Below are 18,195 nucleotides of genomic sequence, written 5' to 3'. Positions count from 1 at the left end.
ACTGGAGGATTCTGGGCAGTGGGAGGATTTTCAAACAAGAAGGTAGATGTGAAGTCCAGAAATGTCGCCCTACTGTTTTCTTCGGTGTTCACCTGACACCTCAACTTTCTGTTGTTGTCTTCGCTCTGGAGTTTTGTGACCAGAGTGATGTTGCAGCGAGTGTGGACAATCAGCTCATCCCTGCGCGGGGGGGAGATCACCAGAGAAACATCACACAGCTGTCATTCATCAGTAGTTAATGTTATATACATTTTGTATTTTGCTGTTTTTGAGTAATTATAGGATAAACCGGGTGATATTCTATATTTTATTGTCAACAAATCCCATGAGAATACCCCAAACAATAATGAATTGAACCTACTAACAAGGAATGTTAGTGTATTCAAAGCCTGATATATCTTATTCCTCTGTTGCACTGAGTGACATGTTCCTTCATTACCATGAACCCACACAATGTAGTTTATTTTGACTCAGTTCCACATACACCGCCCTGCTGCCCCAAATACTCACTAGGGCACCAAATTTAATTTAAATGTTTGAGCAGCTTTTGCTAAAAGCTACAGGGACCATCTGTTTTAGGAAATTACTGAGCCTTTTTTAAAAATTAGATTATACACATGTAAGTCATTTTTACAGATTTGCTTATTCAGTAAGAGCCAGTGGACTTGTGGGTGAGAGCGTTGGTTTTGTGGTTTTCATGGGATTTGTTGACAATAAAAAAAGAATCATCAGCAAGTCAAGTCAAAATTAGATTTTTATATTATCATTACTAACTTTTCATCTGTTTCTTTTCTTTTCCTGGCAAAAATTTTTTTCTCAATGTTTTTTAAGTAAGTAGATTTTTGAATGCTTTCATGCTTTTAAATTACTTTTAAAAATCAAAATATGAGTTACATTTAGGTTTCTTTGATATTGTTGATTTTTGTTACCCGTCATATTAATTATTACTATTGTTAATTTATTTTTCTTTTGCTTACTTTCCTTGGTTGATAATTAGTTGAAATTGATGAACATTTTGGTAAATAAAAAGTAATTTTCCTCAAAAATTTAACTATTTCACAACTCTTCACAACTTTCAATGTGACTGTTAACAGAAAAATGACAAAAAACTAAAAACCTGCTGTTTTTGGGCAACATAGTACCATCCTCCGCCGCCCAGCTGAGGTTGAACATGTTAGAGTATGAACTGCAGCTCCCAGCATTGAAGTAAGTGAACAGGATGCAGCTCAGAGTGAGGTTTCCTCCAGGCTGTAGGTCAGTGATGGTGGAAAGTGAAGTGATGGTGAGGAGAGAGAGGTAAACGTCAGTGACAGTGGATCCATGCTCCAGACAGTCGTAGGAGCCGGCGTCGTCGACCCTGAGGTCACGAAGGCTGACAGAGCAGTTGGATGTGACGGACAGGCGGCTGGATTTGTCTGAGTCCGCCATGACCTGCCCCCCGCTGACCTCCAAAGTGTACCGCACCTGACCGTCTTTGTAGAAGGTCCAGGAGATGTTGGAGCAGTCCTGGGGGGAACCTGGGGAAACCAGTTTGTTACATGGTAGGAGGGCTTCACCTCCAAGTCTGCTGTACATAAACACTGTATCTTTTACGCACCTCACACCTGGAAACACAAACACACAGCGAAGTGAGATTTAAACTATCCAAAAAATGAAAGAACAAAATCATTTTTATTTTTCTAATTTAAATAAATCCCCACTATTTAAACTAAAACTTTGCTCAGACATGGAGGACTTAAACCCTTAATTCAAAGCAATGACTACTTGTGTCACATTGTGCATGTCTAGAAGTTGTGTGCAGTTCAATCAAAGAGTGAATTTTACTTCTCGCACTTTCATTAAAATAGTTTTTAGAGGCAAAAGAGGCGTAAAACTAAATGTAACACAATCAAGTCTTGAGCTAAACCACACAACGAATGAAAAACTAATTTTGTGGATCACTCTAAGGTTTGTTTGAGTTTTTATTTGTGTTGATATAAGTTTCATTTTTCAACTAGAAAATCTTCCTGAAGCTCTCCAAAGTCAGCCAACTACAGCAGCTAAAAAAGTGTGAATCAGTGGCGTCTAGATTTATGAGACAACAAAAGAAAACCTTAAAATGAGTGGTCTTTGACTCCAACATAGACCCAAACACTGGAACCAAATATCAGAAACAGACATGGAAATCAAACCAAATCCACATTTACTCAAGTACAATTTTGAGGTATTTTATGCTGCTTTATACTTCGACACAACATTTCATCTGAAAATATTGTACTTTTACTGTTACATTTATTTGACAGCTATAGTTGTACTTTTCAGATTAAGATGTTACATGACAGAAAATAATACACTTATGAAATACAATGCATTGTTAAATATTGAACTAGTGGTTCTTAACCTTTTTGGCTTGTGACCCCTCCAGTCACAAAAAAACAGCGTCTACTGGGGGCCTTGCATCACATGTTTCCAATATATTTCAAAAAAAAGATTAGAGAAATGTCCAAAAAAAAGAACACAGATTTGTATATCAGAACTTTGTTTGTTCGTCTTCCTTGCCCCATTAATCATCTCACGACACCTCAGCTGTATCTTGTGACCCTTTGGAGGGGACTTGACCCAGTTGGGGACCACTGGACTAAACTACCTTAGTGTATATAAAGTAATTAAAAGCCCCATCGCGAAAGTAAAATGCTGCTCTAACATTGATGCATCAGTAATCAGTAATTAATCTAATAACGTCATATAATATAATGTATCAGTCACAGGGGTATTTTTTTTCTGCAGAACCAGTACTATTACTTTTGATACTTTAAGTACATTTATTTGATTATACTTCTGTCGACTACTTGTAATGGAGTATTTTTACCGGAGAAACGGAGAACGGTGAAAATAAATCGTACCTGTTAGAAGCAGGCTGGTGAGCAGCAGCACTCTCATCATGCCTGTCTTCACCTTTACAGCAGCTCTGTTCGTCTCTGCTGCTGTTCTTTCTAGAAGACTGTCTTCATTTCCTGTGTTACACTGAACTGAATGTAACACAGTGAGACACACATCAGCATTCATCCTTACTTCGTCATGAGGGACACAAATATCAAACATCACAATATTCAGTATTTTGTAATTACACATTACAAAATATTGTGTCCTGTTCGAATACAGTATACAGTGTGTGTCATTAAAGAGCACACAGAGCGATGAGACCGGCAACATTTAATCAATACAAATATATTACATTCACTGGCAAATTATTTAATCATCAATACACCACTGTCACTTTTTTATGGGTGAAAATTCATTCTTGTACTTAGAAACAGTAGTTTGAGAAAATAATCAAAGCTCCACTTACCAGCCTTCTCCAGATGGTGATAAAGGCAGATGGAGATCATCGTTAAATGCGTGAAAGTGCCAAAAACTAGTAATTGATTGATCAATTGATGATTGATTGTAAATGATTATTTTGTCAAACAACTGTTCAGGTCGCTCAGTACAAGAGAAACTGGTAATTGCAGTTTAGAAATTTTCCTTGTCATTAAAATGACCCACTGACATCTTGGGAATAATTACAATAGTGTTTTTGTCACTAGATGTTATCACTTCAGAGCCTGCTGGGGAAAATGAGACATTTTCAGATTAAAGAAAGATAAAAAAAAACATCCAGCTTGTGACCTTTTTTATTGTCACTCATCAGTGTCACTTATTTCAAATGGGATAGAAGGTGTGAAATGCAACAGTGTGCTACTTTTCTCTGTTTGTGGGGTTTTTAAGAGGAAGTGTAACTGTGACACATTGTGGTGAAAATACTGTAGGTTTGCATGTCCACACCTTCAATTTCTTTGAACAAAGGACGGCAACTCACTTTGGCCTGATTATTTTGTGGAGATCAAAAATTAATTTTTAAATCTTCCCACGCTGTTGGTGTGATTTAATTTTATTTGACCACACATTTCTGTTGAAATTAAAAAATACTGAGCATCCACTCGAACCAAGAGCAAGTACAAGTACATCATCTGCAAAACAATGAAAAACAATGCTCAGAATGACAGTGCTAACATGCTGTACAATTGTATGCTTGTATAATTTCCCCCCGGGGGTCAATAAAGTGTTTCTGATTCTGATGTTCAGTAGGTATGATACCATGACACCATGTTCACCATCTTAGTTTAGCGTGATAGCATGCTAACCTTTGCTAATCAGCTCTAAACAGTTGAGGCTGATGGGAAGGGCATTCGTTTCGCAGGTATTTAGTCACAACCCAAAGTATTGGGCAAATCTAAATTTTGATCTGAAGATGGCGCTAGAGGCAATGCCAGTAGGATTGATCCTCTGGGGATCATGAATGTCTACATAACCCATCCAATAGTTGTTGAGATATCTCAGTCCGGACCAAAGTGGTGGGTCGACTCTCAGACCAACATTGCCATCCCCCTTGCAAGGAAAAATCCTGCAGCATTCAGTTTTCTCATATAAGCATTCTCACACAAAAGATCCCAGACGAGAATGTTACTTAACCTTGAAGCATCAAGTTTACCTAATCATTCATAAATGATTTGATTAAATGAAATCTTTATTTAAAAGCTCTAATGTGTTCATTCACACCGGGTTGATGAGTTACTCTGCTGCTAACCCTGAAAAGTTATCCATTTCCGTTGTCAGTTTCAATATCCCATTTAAATGTTCTAATTGCAGTTCCAGACACTTTCTATGTTTCTAAGTTTGAAAATCAGGAGCAAACACTTCTAATTTTATCTTATTAGCATAATGAAATATCAGTTGAAGCCCATCAAATACAGAAATTGCCCAGTGAACGTTAAATTTAGGTTATGTCGTATGTGTATGTACAGTCATGGAAAAAATTATTAGACCACCCTTGTTTTCTTCAATTTCTTGTTCATTTTAATGCCTGGTACCACTAAAGGTATATTACCTGAAGAATACAATGAACGCGACAAAAAATGCAGCTGATTACATAATACTTTATGTCCTATTTGACATGCTTAAGCTTAATTGTATTCCCAGGGTATATAAGAGGCCATTTCATGTCATAAGCAGCACTGCACATGCAAAGGCCTGGAGTGGTTTCCTGCTTACATTCAAGCCGTAGCACAACTCAGAAGTTGTCAGCTCTCACATAATGCCTAAAACAAAAGAACTATGTGAAGCCACAAAGGCAGCCATCTTGGCACTGCTGGAAATTGGCATGAGTGAGAAACAGGTAGCCAAAAAACTGAAGATCTCCAAGACAGCCGTTCATTACACCAAGAAAAAACAAGCCGAACATAGTACTACCAAATTGCTAGCTGGTCGAGGCAGGAAACGTCTTTCTACCCCGCGAGATGACCGTGCACTCATCCGTTCCTGTGTCAGGAATCGTCGTCAGACCTCCAGGGACCTTAAAAATGAGTGGGCACTGTCGAGAAATGTGACTTGTTCGGCAAGGACAGTTCGAAACCGACTTCTTGAAGCTGGTCTGAAGTCACACAGGGCACGGAAGAAGCCCTTCATCAACGAAAGGCAGAGGAAGGCCCGTTTACTCTTTGCTAGGGATCACAAGGATTGGACTGTTGATGATTGGGCTAAGGTTCTCTTCAGTGATGAATCCAATTTTGAGTTGATGCCCACTCCAGCCAACTTACTGGTTAGGAGGAAGCCTGGAGAAGCCTACAAACCAGACTGTCTTGCCCCTACAGTAAAACATGGGGGTGGATCAGTGATGATCTGGGGTTGTTTCAGTATGGGTGGAACAGGGCAAATGCAATTGTGTGAAGGGCGAATGAACCAGGTCATGTACAGGGCTACTCTTGAAAACAGTCTTCTTCCATCAGCTGGAAAACTCTTTCCTGCCTCGAATGACTGGATTTTCCAACAAGACAATGCCCCTTGCCACACGGCAAGGTCAGTTAAAGCCTGAATGGAGAACCAGAACATTCGAACCATGCCTTGGCCTGCTCAATCACCAGATCTAAATCCAATGGAAAACCTGTGGAAAATCATCAAACTCAAAATGGAGAACCACAAGCCCAAAAACAAAGCAAATTTGTTTGAATTTGTGCAACAGGAATGGGCTGCTGTGACAGCAGAACAATGTCAGAAGCTGGTGGAGAGCATGCCAAGACGCATGGCTGCAGTCATCAAAAACAATGGTTATGCAATCAAGTACTAACTCCTGTGTGTATCATGTGACTAAAACAGACAGAAAAGAAAAGATGGAATGCCTAAAAGCACTGTTTTTGGCAGTACAATGTCATAGCTATTGATGTAAGAACTTAAGTGATTTTGGTTATTATCAAGAAAACCATGGAAAATGGCTGTCAAAAAAAATCTGAAAATGGATATCAGCTCTTAAATTAAACTCTTATGAGCTATTTTTGTTGTTATCATTATATTTGTCCAAACAAATGTACCTTTAGTGGTACAAGGCATTAAAATGAACAAGAAATTGAAGAAAACAAGGGTGGTCTAATAATTTTTTCCATGACTGTATTTACATTTATTATCAGACACTGAACTGACTCTCTGCCTTGCTCAAGGACACACCAGCAGGACACTTGATGGACATGACCACAGACTATTGTTGTATTGTATTGCAGTATTTGTACTCACTGTTTACTCTTGTTTTTTCCTCTCTGATCACACAGGAAACGGCCTGACATACAGGAACGTTGGCTGTTAGATACCCTGCTCTGTTCTGTGGTGAACACAGACGCCATCACTCCGCTTTCGCTTGAAATGCTTCTTCAGCTTTTGTGCTTCGTGACCTTTATGTTTCTTTTAATCTGGGTCGAGGACTGCCCGATGTTGTGTACATGACGCAGTGTTTGCCTCAGTGAATTTCCCCTGGTACTGCAACGTATTTCACACCAACATATTTGCAGGGGGTTGAGGCTCAATATATGAACGCCTGTATAACATCATCACAACACATCAAACTTTGGCCTTAAAGACGACTGTAGAGTTGAAGTCAACACATCATATCAACACATAATACCCTTCAAAAAAGTACTTTTCATTGCAGTGCTGCATTGTATTGTCCAGGTGTTAATGTTAATATGTCCATTCCCCTGTATCTGGGGCACAAAAGGTACCAGATTAAACAACCTACTTCTAAACTTTATTCAAGTTTATTCAAGTTTAGCAGCAGTAAAACATGATGCCATTGACATTACACAGGATATGAAACAATATCTATATTTATAAGCACCTAAAATGAAATCTAAGATAAAAGGTCTTTGTTGTAAGAAAGGAAGGATATATAAAAACTTTGGTGGACCCATCACTTTGTCTTATACCACAGTGCCTTTAAAATTCATAATATACATGTGCTTTACTGACCCCTTGTGTCTAAAATGGCTAGTGTTCAAAATCAAGATCCTTTTTTAACATAGACATGCAGCATGAATTGAATGTTTTGGAAAACTGCAGCAACTTGAAGTATGTGCAGTTTCCACTTGTGCTCCGAATGAAAACAGAAAAGCAGCCCTCTCATCACCACCAGGTGAATATGAGTTTGTAGAAGTAGTCGTAGCTCCTGGACAGGAAGCTCTTCTCCATGACGTGAGGCTGGATGCTCACCTTGTAGCCCTGACTCTCGATGTCCGTCTTTACACAGTCCAGCAGGTCTTTAACGGACAGGACGGCCTTCCAGGGTCCAAACGTCACCACCGACTCCTTATCCGCCTCCAGGCTGTTGATGGCGTTGTCATAGAAACCCAAATCCTCCTCCGTCCGCAGTACGCAGATCATGATGGTGGAGCGGCGGGCGGCGATTGCCTCAGCTCTGGCGATACGAATCAGCACCTGGAAGAAAAGTGAAATTACTGCGTTCATCAACAGCCAAATATATCACTTGGATTTTGGATTACAGGAAAAATATCTCAGAAGTGAAGAGTTGCATCCATGGCTGGAGTCGATGGACAGCTGGTGTCACTGATTTCACTTGAATATAGCCACTCGAACTATTTTTCCACTGCAAATGTATGTTTGAAAGTTTTCTTTAAGTGGCTGCATCAGTGTCATTTAACAAACATGAGTTGTGACGATAATTTAATCATAGTGTTTTGATACATTACGGCATTTTGTCTTCATCCAAACACATTTCATTTCTCTGTCAATTTGGTATTTCGAGTGGCTCGTAATACTACAGTACCCACTACTACTTTTTTCAGCTGTTCAAATGATGTGTTGTGCTCATTAACTGCTGTTTGCCATCACTGTTGGTAAAACAACTGAACACTCAGAGCTTTGTAGAGCTACAGCTTTGCTGATTTATATTACATACATATATTACAAAGTCACCTCTCTCTAGTGATTGGATAGAGTAAAACAAACAATCCCCTTCCCCAAACAGAAAATGACTAACAAGAACACAATGTCTGACTGAATAATGACAATAGAAATTCAAGCTACAACACATAAGCCTCATCAGCTGTTTCAAAGACTCCAACCAGAGCAGCGGAATCAGGATTAAATATACTCTGAGAGCGTGAAGCTGATTACTGCCAAACTGATTTCAGTTACATGGGAAGAATCTACTTTAAGTTAAAGCAACAATCGCAGATATTTTAGGCAAATATCAAATTTTGCACTTTTCCAGAAAAAAACAATGCATCTAAGTTTGGGATTTGTCAGGAATAAATAGAAGCGGAGTTGCTGGTAAATTGACATGCAACTTCTATTAAAAAGGAAGTAGAAACGCACGCAGTTTGTTTTTGTGTTGCCACTTCATCAGTGAGTGTAGCTGACCTCGATGTTTTCTTTGTAGTGCGGCACCCTGGAGAGGAACTGCTGCCTTCCCACCAGCTCTCCAAACAGCCGAGGAGTTTCCTCCAAACGTTTGATCAGAGGTTTGATGTTGTAGTACACCGCCTCCCTGTGAACCTACAGAAACACACACACACACACATTGGTTAATGCAGCACGACAGGAGGAGTTCTGTCTCAGTTAACTATCAGCAAGGACTCCTTCATGCTTTCTTTAAAGCGGGTGACTGATACTACAACAGGCTGATTACTTAAAAATACTTAATAAATAAAACTACAGGACTCAGACCTCCTGGATGTTCTCTGTGGGCAGCCAGTCCGATCTCAGGAACTCGAGGATGCCTCCAAAGTGTGAACCATCGCGGTCGATGAAGTAGCGTCCCTGCGCGTCGCTGCATAGTTTGGGCTGTCCGCTGAACAGGTCGGCCAGCTTGGAGTCGGGATGTTTCCTGAGCGTGCTCAGAGAGGTGCTGAACAGGTGACCCCCGACATTCAGCTGCACAAAAGGAGAGGGCTGAGGGGAAAGATTATTTATTTATTTAAACATCATGAAACTGTTGTTTCTCCCTCTTGTTTCCTGTCTGGACGAAGCTTCTGCACTGCTGCTTTGGAGAGTTTTAAGTGGTAATGGTTTCCTCTTAGCTTGTCTATATATACAGTATATATGTATGTATTGCACCTTTAAGAATAAGTAAGTAATAGTGAGGTAGTATATGTAGAGGCAGGTCCAGATTTCCAGTCCAGTTTATTCTGAGTGTCAGACACTGGACACAGGAGACATTAGCTTACTGCAGACATGTCCATACTGGCATATGTGACAGACAGATAAGTCATATGAGATGTAGGGCTGCAAATAATGATTATTGTCTCAATTAATTGTGTAGACGATGTCAGTAAAAAAAATATCAAAATCACAAATTGACGTCTTCAAATGTCTTGCTTTGAGTCCAAAACTCAAAAGATATTTAGTTTGTTAACATAGAAGACTCAGAAAACCAACAAATATTCACATTTGAGAAGCCTGAACCAGACAGTTTGACTTAAATTATTAATTAATTAATTATGAAAATGGTCTAATAGACAGTTAAGCGACAAATAATTTCAGCTCTAATGAAGTTGCAGTGCAGAAATGACAAAGGTATGTTTAAGGTAGTTTAGAGTCCACCAGAGAGCCCTCACAAGTATGTGTTTCAACCAATGTCCTGCTCTGTACGTATCTTTGTCACAATTCTTTAATCATCAAATGTAAGTGAACCCTATCAGAAATGTGTTCATGAAAAAAAACTGATATATTGTTTTCAGGCTTTTTAAAGTCAACTACAAACTTATTGGCCTCAAAAATCAAGTATCAGTCAGACTATAATTTAGATAAAATATTAAATTCATATGATGAATGTATGAATGAGAATTTGCCCAGTGTGGTTGCTACTACCTGGTCAACAGTGTTATATTATAGCTTAAGTAGTCCTCAACCAATAATTCAATGTGGTGATTGACAGAAGTCTGTGGGCTACAGTTTCAAACTAGCGTACATTTCTGAATAGTTGAGGTTTAATTAATATTAATAATGAACATAATTTGTTGGCATTGTATAAACTACACAGAACATAACTGATACTGTACATTAAATGAGTGAAAACATCGGTACTTGCACTCACACACAGCTAAATAACACAGCAGCTCAGTGACTTTTTCACACACACACACACACACACACACACACACTGTGTGCAGGAAGGGCGTCAGCATGAGTCACCTGCATATTGATTTGCTCAGGATGATAAGACCACGTGCCTCGGCTGTCTGTCACAAAAACAGTCCAATTTTTCCTGAAACAGCCTTCCAGCCGCAGTGACAGCAGGCTGACAGGACTACACCCGACTTGCTACACTTGTCACAACTCCAGACAGTGTTTTGTGTCTTTTAATATGCTGTGGAAACTTGACACACTTTTTGAAAAACTGTGAAATCCATATTCAATAATAAAGGCTGTAAAACTGGAGTGTAAACAACAAACTAATGTATAAACTCCACTTGTGGATTACCAACAACAGCAGTCAACAACATTATTTTATCTCGGGTACATTTCACTGATGTTGTAGTTTATGTGAAGGCTAATAATAATAATAATAATAATAATACACCCTGTCTTATTGTAGCCCACCACTGATCCTGTAAAAGCTATGAGGTATTAATCTGAGTTAATTAAATTAATTAAATCAGAGGTGGAAAGTAACTAAGCACATTTACCGAGTACAGTATTTAAATACAACTTCTGGACAACTTTGAGGTACTTTACTGGAGTATTTCCGTTTCTTTTCTCCATGTTACTTTATGCTTCTACTCCGATCTCAATCATAAGGAAATGTTGTACTTTTCACTCAACTACTGGCCTTGGACTAAACAGTACATTTCTCTCTGAGAAACAACGAAGGAGTTAATAATCCTCGGGAGTCTCCTGCGCAACAGCTCAGCTCTCAAAACCGCCTTCAACAAACTCCTTCAGACCATGAAAGCGCCAGAAGGAAAGCAAATAGCCGCAGGTAACAATGAGCTCAGTCTGCAGGCCGGAGGGAAAGCGTCTAACCTGTCTGCGCTGTCCTCCACCTGGCCGTTCAGTTTAGCTCTCACCGCTCTGCTAAAAACCCAAACTGTGATAGGAAAAGTATTTTGTCTTACTGCAGCTGCGGGTGAAGACTGTTTTTCAAATGATTTGTAGTCCGGCAAACTCATCTCGACTTCAGTGTGCGTCCAGGTGGGAGCTGGGACTTCCTACACTGCTCCACAGGTAGGAGCCAGGGGGCGTGGTCTAACCCGGACATGATGCTTTAGTGCTGAGAAGATGAGTCACTCAGCAGTAAAATCTTTGACCATTTTCTTGGCCTTGAATCACATGGGGGTCACACGTTTATCAACATTGAGCACTCAAATGAATGATCTCTTAAATGTGGATAAAAACCTTCATTATAAAGTGACTGGCTAAAAGAATTGATTGCAGTCCCTCGCAGGTTGATGGCATGTAAAAAAAAACAAAACAAAACACATCAAAATACTGCTACTGCAGATTACGACAGCATGTTTGGTTGTCCAGTAACCGCCGTTTCATGGATTTGGATGACAGTGTTTTATGGTACTTTCATGAACCCTGAAAATGTCCTGCAGATGTGGACTGCATTTCTGGTGCCAGGAAATGGAGCACAGTGAGAGATCTCACTTCTGTCAGGTAGGTATCATGTGACTAAACTGTCTCACTCAAACTCTGCAGATTGTACTACTGTAGTCACTTTTACCCAGAGTAAACAAAAGGGCAAATACTCTTTTCCAAGTTTCCAACACATTCTACATTCCAAAAACCTTGAGAACAGAGGGCATCAAGAGCATGTCAGATAATGTATTAACTCTTTAGTTTGCTAATTCATTTGTGCATCTTCTCTCAAGTATTGAAAGATTAAACCATTTGAGTGACTAGCAAACTAACTCTAATTCCCAAACTATTCATGGGTTCAAGACTGTGAAACAAAGTGACCACAACATGTTAAGTGTATTTTCCAGGTTTTATTGTTTTTGTACACAAAAAACAGGCTCTTGCTTCCATCTGGTGGAACGCTTGAAAACCTGTAAAACAAAATAGAATTACAAAACAAGTTATGATTGACGGTGACAGTTCACAGGTTCAGTTTTGTTTCATTTCGGGCTTATACAACAGTATAAACAGATCTTACAACTTATTCTACATAAAGCATTATTGTGAACAGTGTTTATGTTAAAGCTACTGCCAATTAAGTGTATTAACAAAGCTTTTCAAGTAAATCCTGAGAAAGTAGGTAGAATTTAGCTATATTTGTACTATATTTTGCTTTTGGTATACACCACCTACATTGACTTCTTCCCAGGTATTTTAAGACAGGTAACATATAAAGCTTCAACCCTTCTCAGACAAATGCCTCTATGTCTTCAACTGAAAGGACTCCCTGCTCTGAGGAACCAGAACAGAACCACAGAACGTGAATCTGCACCAGTAACCACCAGAGCCAGACTGAGACCTGTTCCGACTCGTCATCGTATCATCACTGAAGGGACAAAAACAGACTATAATTTGTCTGTTTACTGCCTGCTTATGGTTATTGGATGGATACTCTAATTAAGTGGAAAGATTAACCATTATTGTTCACCACCGTCAGAGGCCTACAGTATGTAATAACTGTATCAAATTTACACATAAAAAAAAAAAGACACCCAGTTCACTACCATCATGACAAAGCTTCTGTGCTATAACACCGTATGGAAGCAGCTGCAGTGGTTAGGAGCATTATAGAGATCAGTCATTTCATGATATTGAGCCATTATCTTTTCATCACGATAATGATTTTGAAGTGCCCATTATCCTAATAGAATGATTATTACACTGACTCAGTGTAAACAAACAAACAATTGAAGATGTTGCCGTTTCTTACCCTCTTATGCGGTGGGTACAGGTGTTCCCTGGGGCATGGCGGGCACCTCTGGCTTGGCCCCCTTCTGCTCAGAAATGGGTGTGGTGGGGAAGGTCTCCTCCTTGGGCTCCACAATGCTGACGTGGTCGGGCAGGGGCTTCTTGGGGCCAATCTTGCCACTGGGGTCCCAGGGCAGCATGATCTTCACCTTGATGCCCAGCACACCTGAGGATGACCAACAAGCACATCAATAAACATGTACTGGTGGCAACAAAGAGCCAACATAAAAATGCATCCTCCTCCAAATAATTCTGGATCTCAAACAATCCTTGGTTTCAGTACCAATAATCAGGTTAACATAGCGGCACAGGTTTCAAAATATTACCAATGAGACAGAGCAGAAACCCCATACGTGTTAATTCTTTAATGTTGCTGTTGTGTGCCTTGTCGAGCTGTACTCACCCTGCCTCAGCAGGACGTGACGGACTGCTGTGTCGACGTAGTAGTTGACGGGGTCTCCGCTGTGGATCATCAGGCCGTCCACAAACTTCATGGACTTGGCCCTCTGACCCCTCAGCTTGCCGGACACCACAACCTCGCAGCCCTTGGCGCCGCTCTCCATGATGAACCTCAGGACACCGTAGCATGCCCTGAAAGAGGGGAGGAGTAAGAATAGAACATGCCATGAGTTACCGACAAGCACAGTCCGTTTTCCAGTTCAACAACAGTGTGTGTCAAGAACCCAAGAAATACAACATCTACAACACCGATGAAAAGACTGAAAGACTGGTTTTAAACATAACGCAAGGAATTAACAGCAGTGTCACTGTAGATACTGACTGTAGAACTGATTAAAACATTTCAATCAAATCTGGTGAAAGCAGGTATTAATTATAAGCCTTAGTTTGGGTACAATCTAACTTCTTTAATACTTGGTTACTATTGCAAGCAGAACCAACTTGCACAAGCCTCCTGTTGACAGGCCTTCAAAGAGCCTAGTTCTCTCCACTACAACATTTTAAATCAGGTCATCAGGTGTGTGTGCCTCAACCCTTCTCAGACAAATGCCTCGATGTCTTCAACTGAAAGGACTCCCTGCTCTGAGGAACCAGAGCAGAACCACAGAACGTGAATCTGCACCAGTAACCACCAGAACCAGACAAGAGTCCTGTTCCGACTCGTCATCGTATCATCACTGAAGGGACAAAAACTCAGACACTGAACAAACACTTCACCCTGAGAGCAAACAAGACGGCAGAGGCCAGTTTCTACTTGACATTTCTGACTCGGTCATTAAAATCACTTCAGCATAAACATGTCAAACTGGTTGCTTAAGACGTGCATGCCAGAATATATTTATTTTTTAATTTATTATGCTCCAATTGTCTTTACTATTTACATTGTGAAAATCAAAGTATTGTTTATTGTCTGTCTACAGATATTGGTTATATTTTCAAACTGCGGACAGATAATCATTGTTTCTTTCTCACAAACCAAATGTTTACATTACTATTCAGGGTTATGTACAATCATGTCTTTCTTCAACCTGCTTCATTTTGCTTTCACCGTCAACAATCTCCACCAGCATCAGAAAGTTGTGGGAGAAAACAAGCAGCCCAAACTGACCGATCCTCACCGTCTCCGTGTGCCTAAGGCCAGATGTGTGGTTGCATGTTTGAGGAGGCGAATGTCAGCTATGACATAACTACAGCCATTACATTGCCATAACTCCTTAAAACAACTATTCGCTCCCATTAACTCCTCATCTGTATCAACGATTCTTTGAATAAAAAAAAGAATGTGATTTTTATCAACTAATCCTAGTATAGCCTGAGGTTTGACAGGCTACATGCATTATTTAAATTAAGACCACATTTCTGAACCGTCTGTTGTAAAGGGTGCGGACTTCAATACAAAGAAAGGCAGCTATCAGCTCTAGGTCCGAATCTCTATGAAGTCTGGAAACTGGAATGCAATTTGGGGCGATTAGCAAAGTGACATTTCTGATATGTGAAATACGACAAGATTTTTCCACATTTCTCAAATCTGACTCTTACAGTGAAGAGACACTGACAATCTTCCTACTGAAGCTTCAATGTAAGCTACAAATTTATGCCACACAGCTGCAACAATAAAAGACAGTAGGTGGCATGTTGAATTAGTAAAGGGACTGTAGATTCTACCAGTTTTTGTCCAGCATTGCTTACCTGCGGACAGCCAGGCCTCCCAACAGCTTGTAGCGCAGAGACTCTGCCTGAGCGATGGCACACAGACCACGAGTGGCAACTTTCTCAGCATACAACTAAAAGAGAAAAGACAGTTCAGTCAAACATCCGGCCATTGTTAAAACTACTGGTCTGGGCCAAAATGGCTCCTAGATCCTAGGTGGGTGATAGTAACACTGTTATATTGGATTGAATGCAGACACGTGAATTTGCTCCTACACTTCACATGCATCCTGATTGAAGAAAAGGAAATCTCACTACTACGTTAATCTTTCTGGGCTGCTACACTCCTGATGCGTCGACCCTTCTCAGACAAATGCCTCTGTGTCTTCATGTGAAAAGACTCCCTGATCTGAGGAACTGGGGCAGAACCACAGAACGTGGACCTGAACCAGTAATCCACAGAGCCAGACTGAGTCCTGTTCTGTCTCGTCATCGTATCATCACTGAAGGGACGGCAATCAAGGTTCTGAAGACTTTGTACCTGCATTCATTTCAATCTTAGCATGAATTGACTTTAGTAATAGACTAATCATTGTGGTCATGTGTTGTACATTGATCTGCAACAATTTATACAAATTCAAACACTGTAGCTATTGTGCACAAGTATGTATGGATTTGACTTCTTATTTTATTTATTACAGTAATAGAAAAACACTTTCATGACCACAATACCACGTTTGTCCTTAGTCACTTAAAAGATTTGAGTACTTTTCTTCATGCAATTTGTCCTGGTTTCCTTACCTCCACGCTGCCCTCAGGGAAGCCAAACCTCTTCTGGACCACAGCAGTCAGCTCTCTGATCCGACGGCCCTTCTCTCCCAGGACATTCTGGGTCCTGAAGACAATTAAGACGTTACACTGTGTTCCTGGACAAAAAAGGTCAGCTGTCATCCGCAAACAAAATCTTTACAGTTGCTGTTATTATGACCAAGCCATGATCTTGAAATGCCAACATATTGAAAGGCGTGCTTTCATCATCTGCTAGAAATGACGCTTGACAAGTGCATTGATAGTGCAAAACAAATCACAATCCCAGGTACATCTACAATAATAAAGTCTGTACATTCACCTTGTGGCCAGGATGATGATCTCGGTCCTGGTTGGAGTCACACGCACCTCCACACCGGAATAGCCATCCTCGGCAAGCTCACGAGTCAGGAACTCGTTCAGCTCGGCCTTGAAGATACCGTCTGAGACAAACTAAGGGGGGAGCACAGGGTCAGCTTCCATACAATAAAACTGATCACCCAGAACAAACACATGGAACTCAGCGCCTTTAAAACTTGGAATGTAATAATAGTTATTACAGTGTTTCGGTCAGTAGAGGCTGAATGAATGAGTTGCAGTGGTGCTTCATTTGTCACTCATTAAATAAACTGGAAACTACAACCTAAAATACTGCTCATGTCTTTATATATGTTTTATTTAATTCTCATAAATTAGTTTTCAAATAGATCTAGTCAAGGCTGTAAGGACAAACTCTAGAGATGCCCCACAGACAGTGAATACAACGAGGTGAATTATAACAAGTGCGGTCACATTAAGATTCACAGATAGAAGCCCAGAAATTAAGCTCTGGTACCTATTAAAAGCAAAATCACTCACCACTTGTTAATTAGTTCAAACAAAGGATTCAAGTAATGATGCCTCGTAACAGGTCAACTATGTATTTAGCCTATTTATGATAAGTTATTCCTCAATTCACCAAAAATACTGGAACCACATGTCAGACCTGTTCTTATATTTGAAAATCCATAAACCAAAATACGATGCTACTGAGTCGTTTGCGGTCAAAAATATAATTTAAAAATAGCTACACTTCTTTGGATGTTTTAATCAAACGTTACTGACATTAACTGCCGGTTTCTGTAGGGTAACGTTAGCTAACTAGCTTTCGGTCCCGTTCACTTCACTGTGAAGCTAACTTAGCAGCTAAGTCACATTAGGATATCTCAAACTAACGTTAGGTTTAAAAAGGTGATGATAGCATATTTCACAATGTGTTAAGTCTGACATGATTGCCCTGCACACAATCCAACTTTTAAACGAGTACGGGGATCATGTCTGTTGGTCCCGGTTTATAACTCATGCTCGGTAGCGGCGGACAGAGCCATGTTAGTTAGCCAAATGAGGAGGACGCGGCGCCGGCAGAATCTGGATTAATCCTCCCCGGGCCAGTGGCGGAGAGGCTCGATTAACACCGGGAAGAACACAAAACGCTTCTATCCAAACCAACATGACCCCATTTTTACATGAACCTGCTGTCTGCGTGAGTAAAACGGGGGTAAAACAGTGCTAACCTTCCTCTTCTTGGAGATTTGCACCGCCATCTTCCGATAGGCCGTAGGCAGGAAAGGACCCTCAAAGTACGCGGAAATGCATTTATACCAAAATGGCTAACTTCCGGCGATGGCTGTCGTTGGGACTTGTAGTTTTATTTTAGACGCCACACGCTTGATTTCCTTATCGATACCCCAAGCAGGAAAACTGTATTTTCAGTATTATCAGTAGATCATATAAAAGATTATATAGCAGAAAAAAATTAGAATTATTTCTAGTGTCATAAATAAAAAACAAAATACATATTCTGTGTATTGTTGAGTACAATAAGAGCTCCGCTGTGAAGACGGAGAATATTGTGCACAGGTGTTTTAAAAATACATCGTATTTTGGATTTATTACAAATAACACAACTATTGGTTAAAAACTATATTATTTAAGTACTGTTTAACAACAGTTTTCTGGTCTGGAGATAACGGTATCATGTCTGCCTTGATGGTGGTGGAGCTGATGATT

General features: G+C 40.1%; 2 protein-coding genes and 3 non-coding genes across 6 annotated transcripts; all 5 read right to left on the bottom strand.

The window, feature by feature from the left end:
* Window positions 1-6,984: 6,984 nt before the first annotated feature.
* kctd14 (potassium channel tetramerization domain containing 14) lies at window positions 6,985-11,521 on the bottom strand. Of its 2 annotated transcripts, none has more exons than XM_070906333.1 (4): window positions 11,418-11,521; window positions 9,028-9,252; window positions 8,722-8,856; window positions 6,985-7,776 (listed from the first exon to the last, which is right to left on the bottom strand). In XM_070906333.1, exons 1-4 carry the CDS (start codon window positions 11,469-11,471, stop codon window positions 7,465-7,467), a joined length of 726 nt encoding a protein of 241 aa, XP_070762434.1. In that variant the 5' UTR covers window positions 11,472-11,521; the 3' UTR covers window positions 6,985-7,464. The 2 variants fall into 2 exon arrangements, with proteins under 2 accessions (XP_070762434.1, XP_070762435.1); XM_070906334.1 differs by having other exon boundaries at window positions 11,421-11,501.
* A 757-nt stretch (window positions 11,522-12,278) lies between these two features.
* Window positions 12,279-17,749, bottom strand: rps3 (ribosomal protein S3). Its single transcript, XM_070905679.1, has 7 exons — window positions 17,700-17,749; window positions 16,469-16,599; window positions 16,141-16,234; window positions 15,379-15,473; window positions 13,634-13,821; window positions 13,193-13,396; window positions 12,279-12,353 (listed from the first exon to the last, which is right to left on the bottom strand). The coding sequence occupies exons 1-6, from the start codon at window positions 17,727-17,729 to the stop codon at window positions 13,197-13,199; spliced, it is 738 nt and encodes a 245-aa protein (XP_070761780.1). The 5' UTR covers window positions 17,730-17,749; the 3' UTR covers window positions 12,279-12,353; window positions 13,193-13,196.
* Window positions 12,666-12,814, bottom strand: LOC139285947 (small nucleolar RNA SNORD15). The gene has a single exon (XR_011597368.1). It is a non-coding gene; the product is annotated as a small nucleolar RNA SNORD15 (small nucleolar RNA).
* Window positions 14,223-14,372, bottom strand: LOC139285948 (small nucleolar RNA SNORD15). The gene has a single exon (XR_011597369.1). It is a non-coding gene; the product is annotated as a small nucleolar RNA SNORD15 (small nucleolar RNA).
* Window positions 15,700-15,848, bottom strand: LOC139285950 (small nucleolar RNA SNORD15). Its single transcript, XR_011597370.1, has one exon. It is a non-coding gene; the product is annotated as a small nucleolar RNA SNORD15 (small nucleolar RNA).
* Window positions 17,750-18,195: the final 446 nt, after the last annotated feature.

This window comes from Enoplosus armatus, chromosome 5 (genome assembly GCF_043641665.1).
Source record: "Enoplosus armatus isolate fEnoArm2 chromosome 5, fEnoArm2.hap1, whole genome shotgun sequence".
In the NCBI taxonomy this organism is placed as follows: Eukaryota; Metazoa; Chordata; class Actinopteri; order Centrarchiformes; family Enoplosidae; genus Enoplosus; species Enoplosus armatus.
This window is presented reverse-complemented; position numbering and strand designations above follow the sequence as displayed.

Coding starts and splice junctions, on each gene's coding strand:
- rps3 (XM_070905679.1), bottom strand. CDS start 17,729: ATGGCGGTGCAAATCTCCAAGAAGAGGAAG. Junction 16,600..17,699: donor AAATCTCCAAGAAGAGGAAG/GTTAGCACTGTT, acceptor CTCCCCCCTTAG/TTTGTCTCAGACGGTATCTT. Junction 13,397..13,633: donor TCACGTCCTGCTGAGGCAGG/GTGAGTACAGCT, acceptor GGTCATCCTCAG/GTGTGCTGGGCATCAAGGTG.
- kctd14 (XM_070906333.1), bottom strand. CDS start 11,471: ATGAGTTTGCCGGACTACAAATCATTTGAAAAACAGTCTTCACCCGCA. Junction 8,857..9,027: donor CCACAGAGAACATCCAGGAG/GTCTGAGTCCTG, acceptor GTGTTTCTGTAG/GTTCACAGGGAGGCGGTGTA. Junction 7,777..8,721: donor ACTACAAAGAAAACATCGAG/GTCAGCTACACT, acceptor CTTTTCTTCCAG/GTGCTGATTCGTATCGCCAG.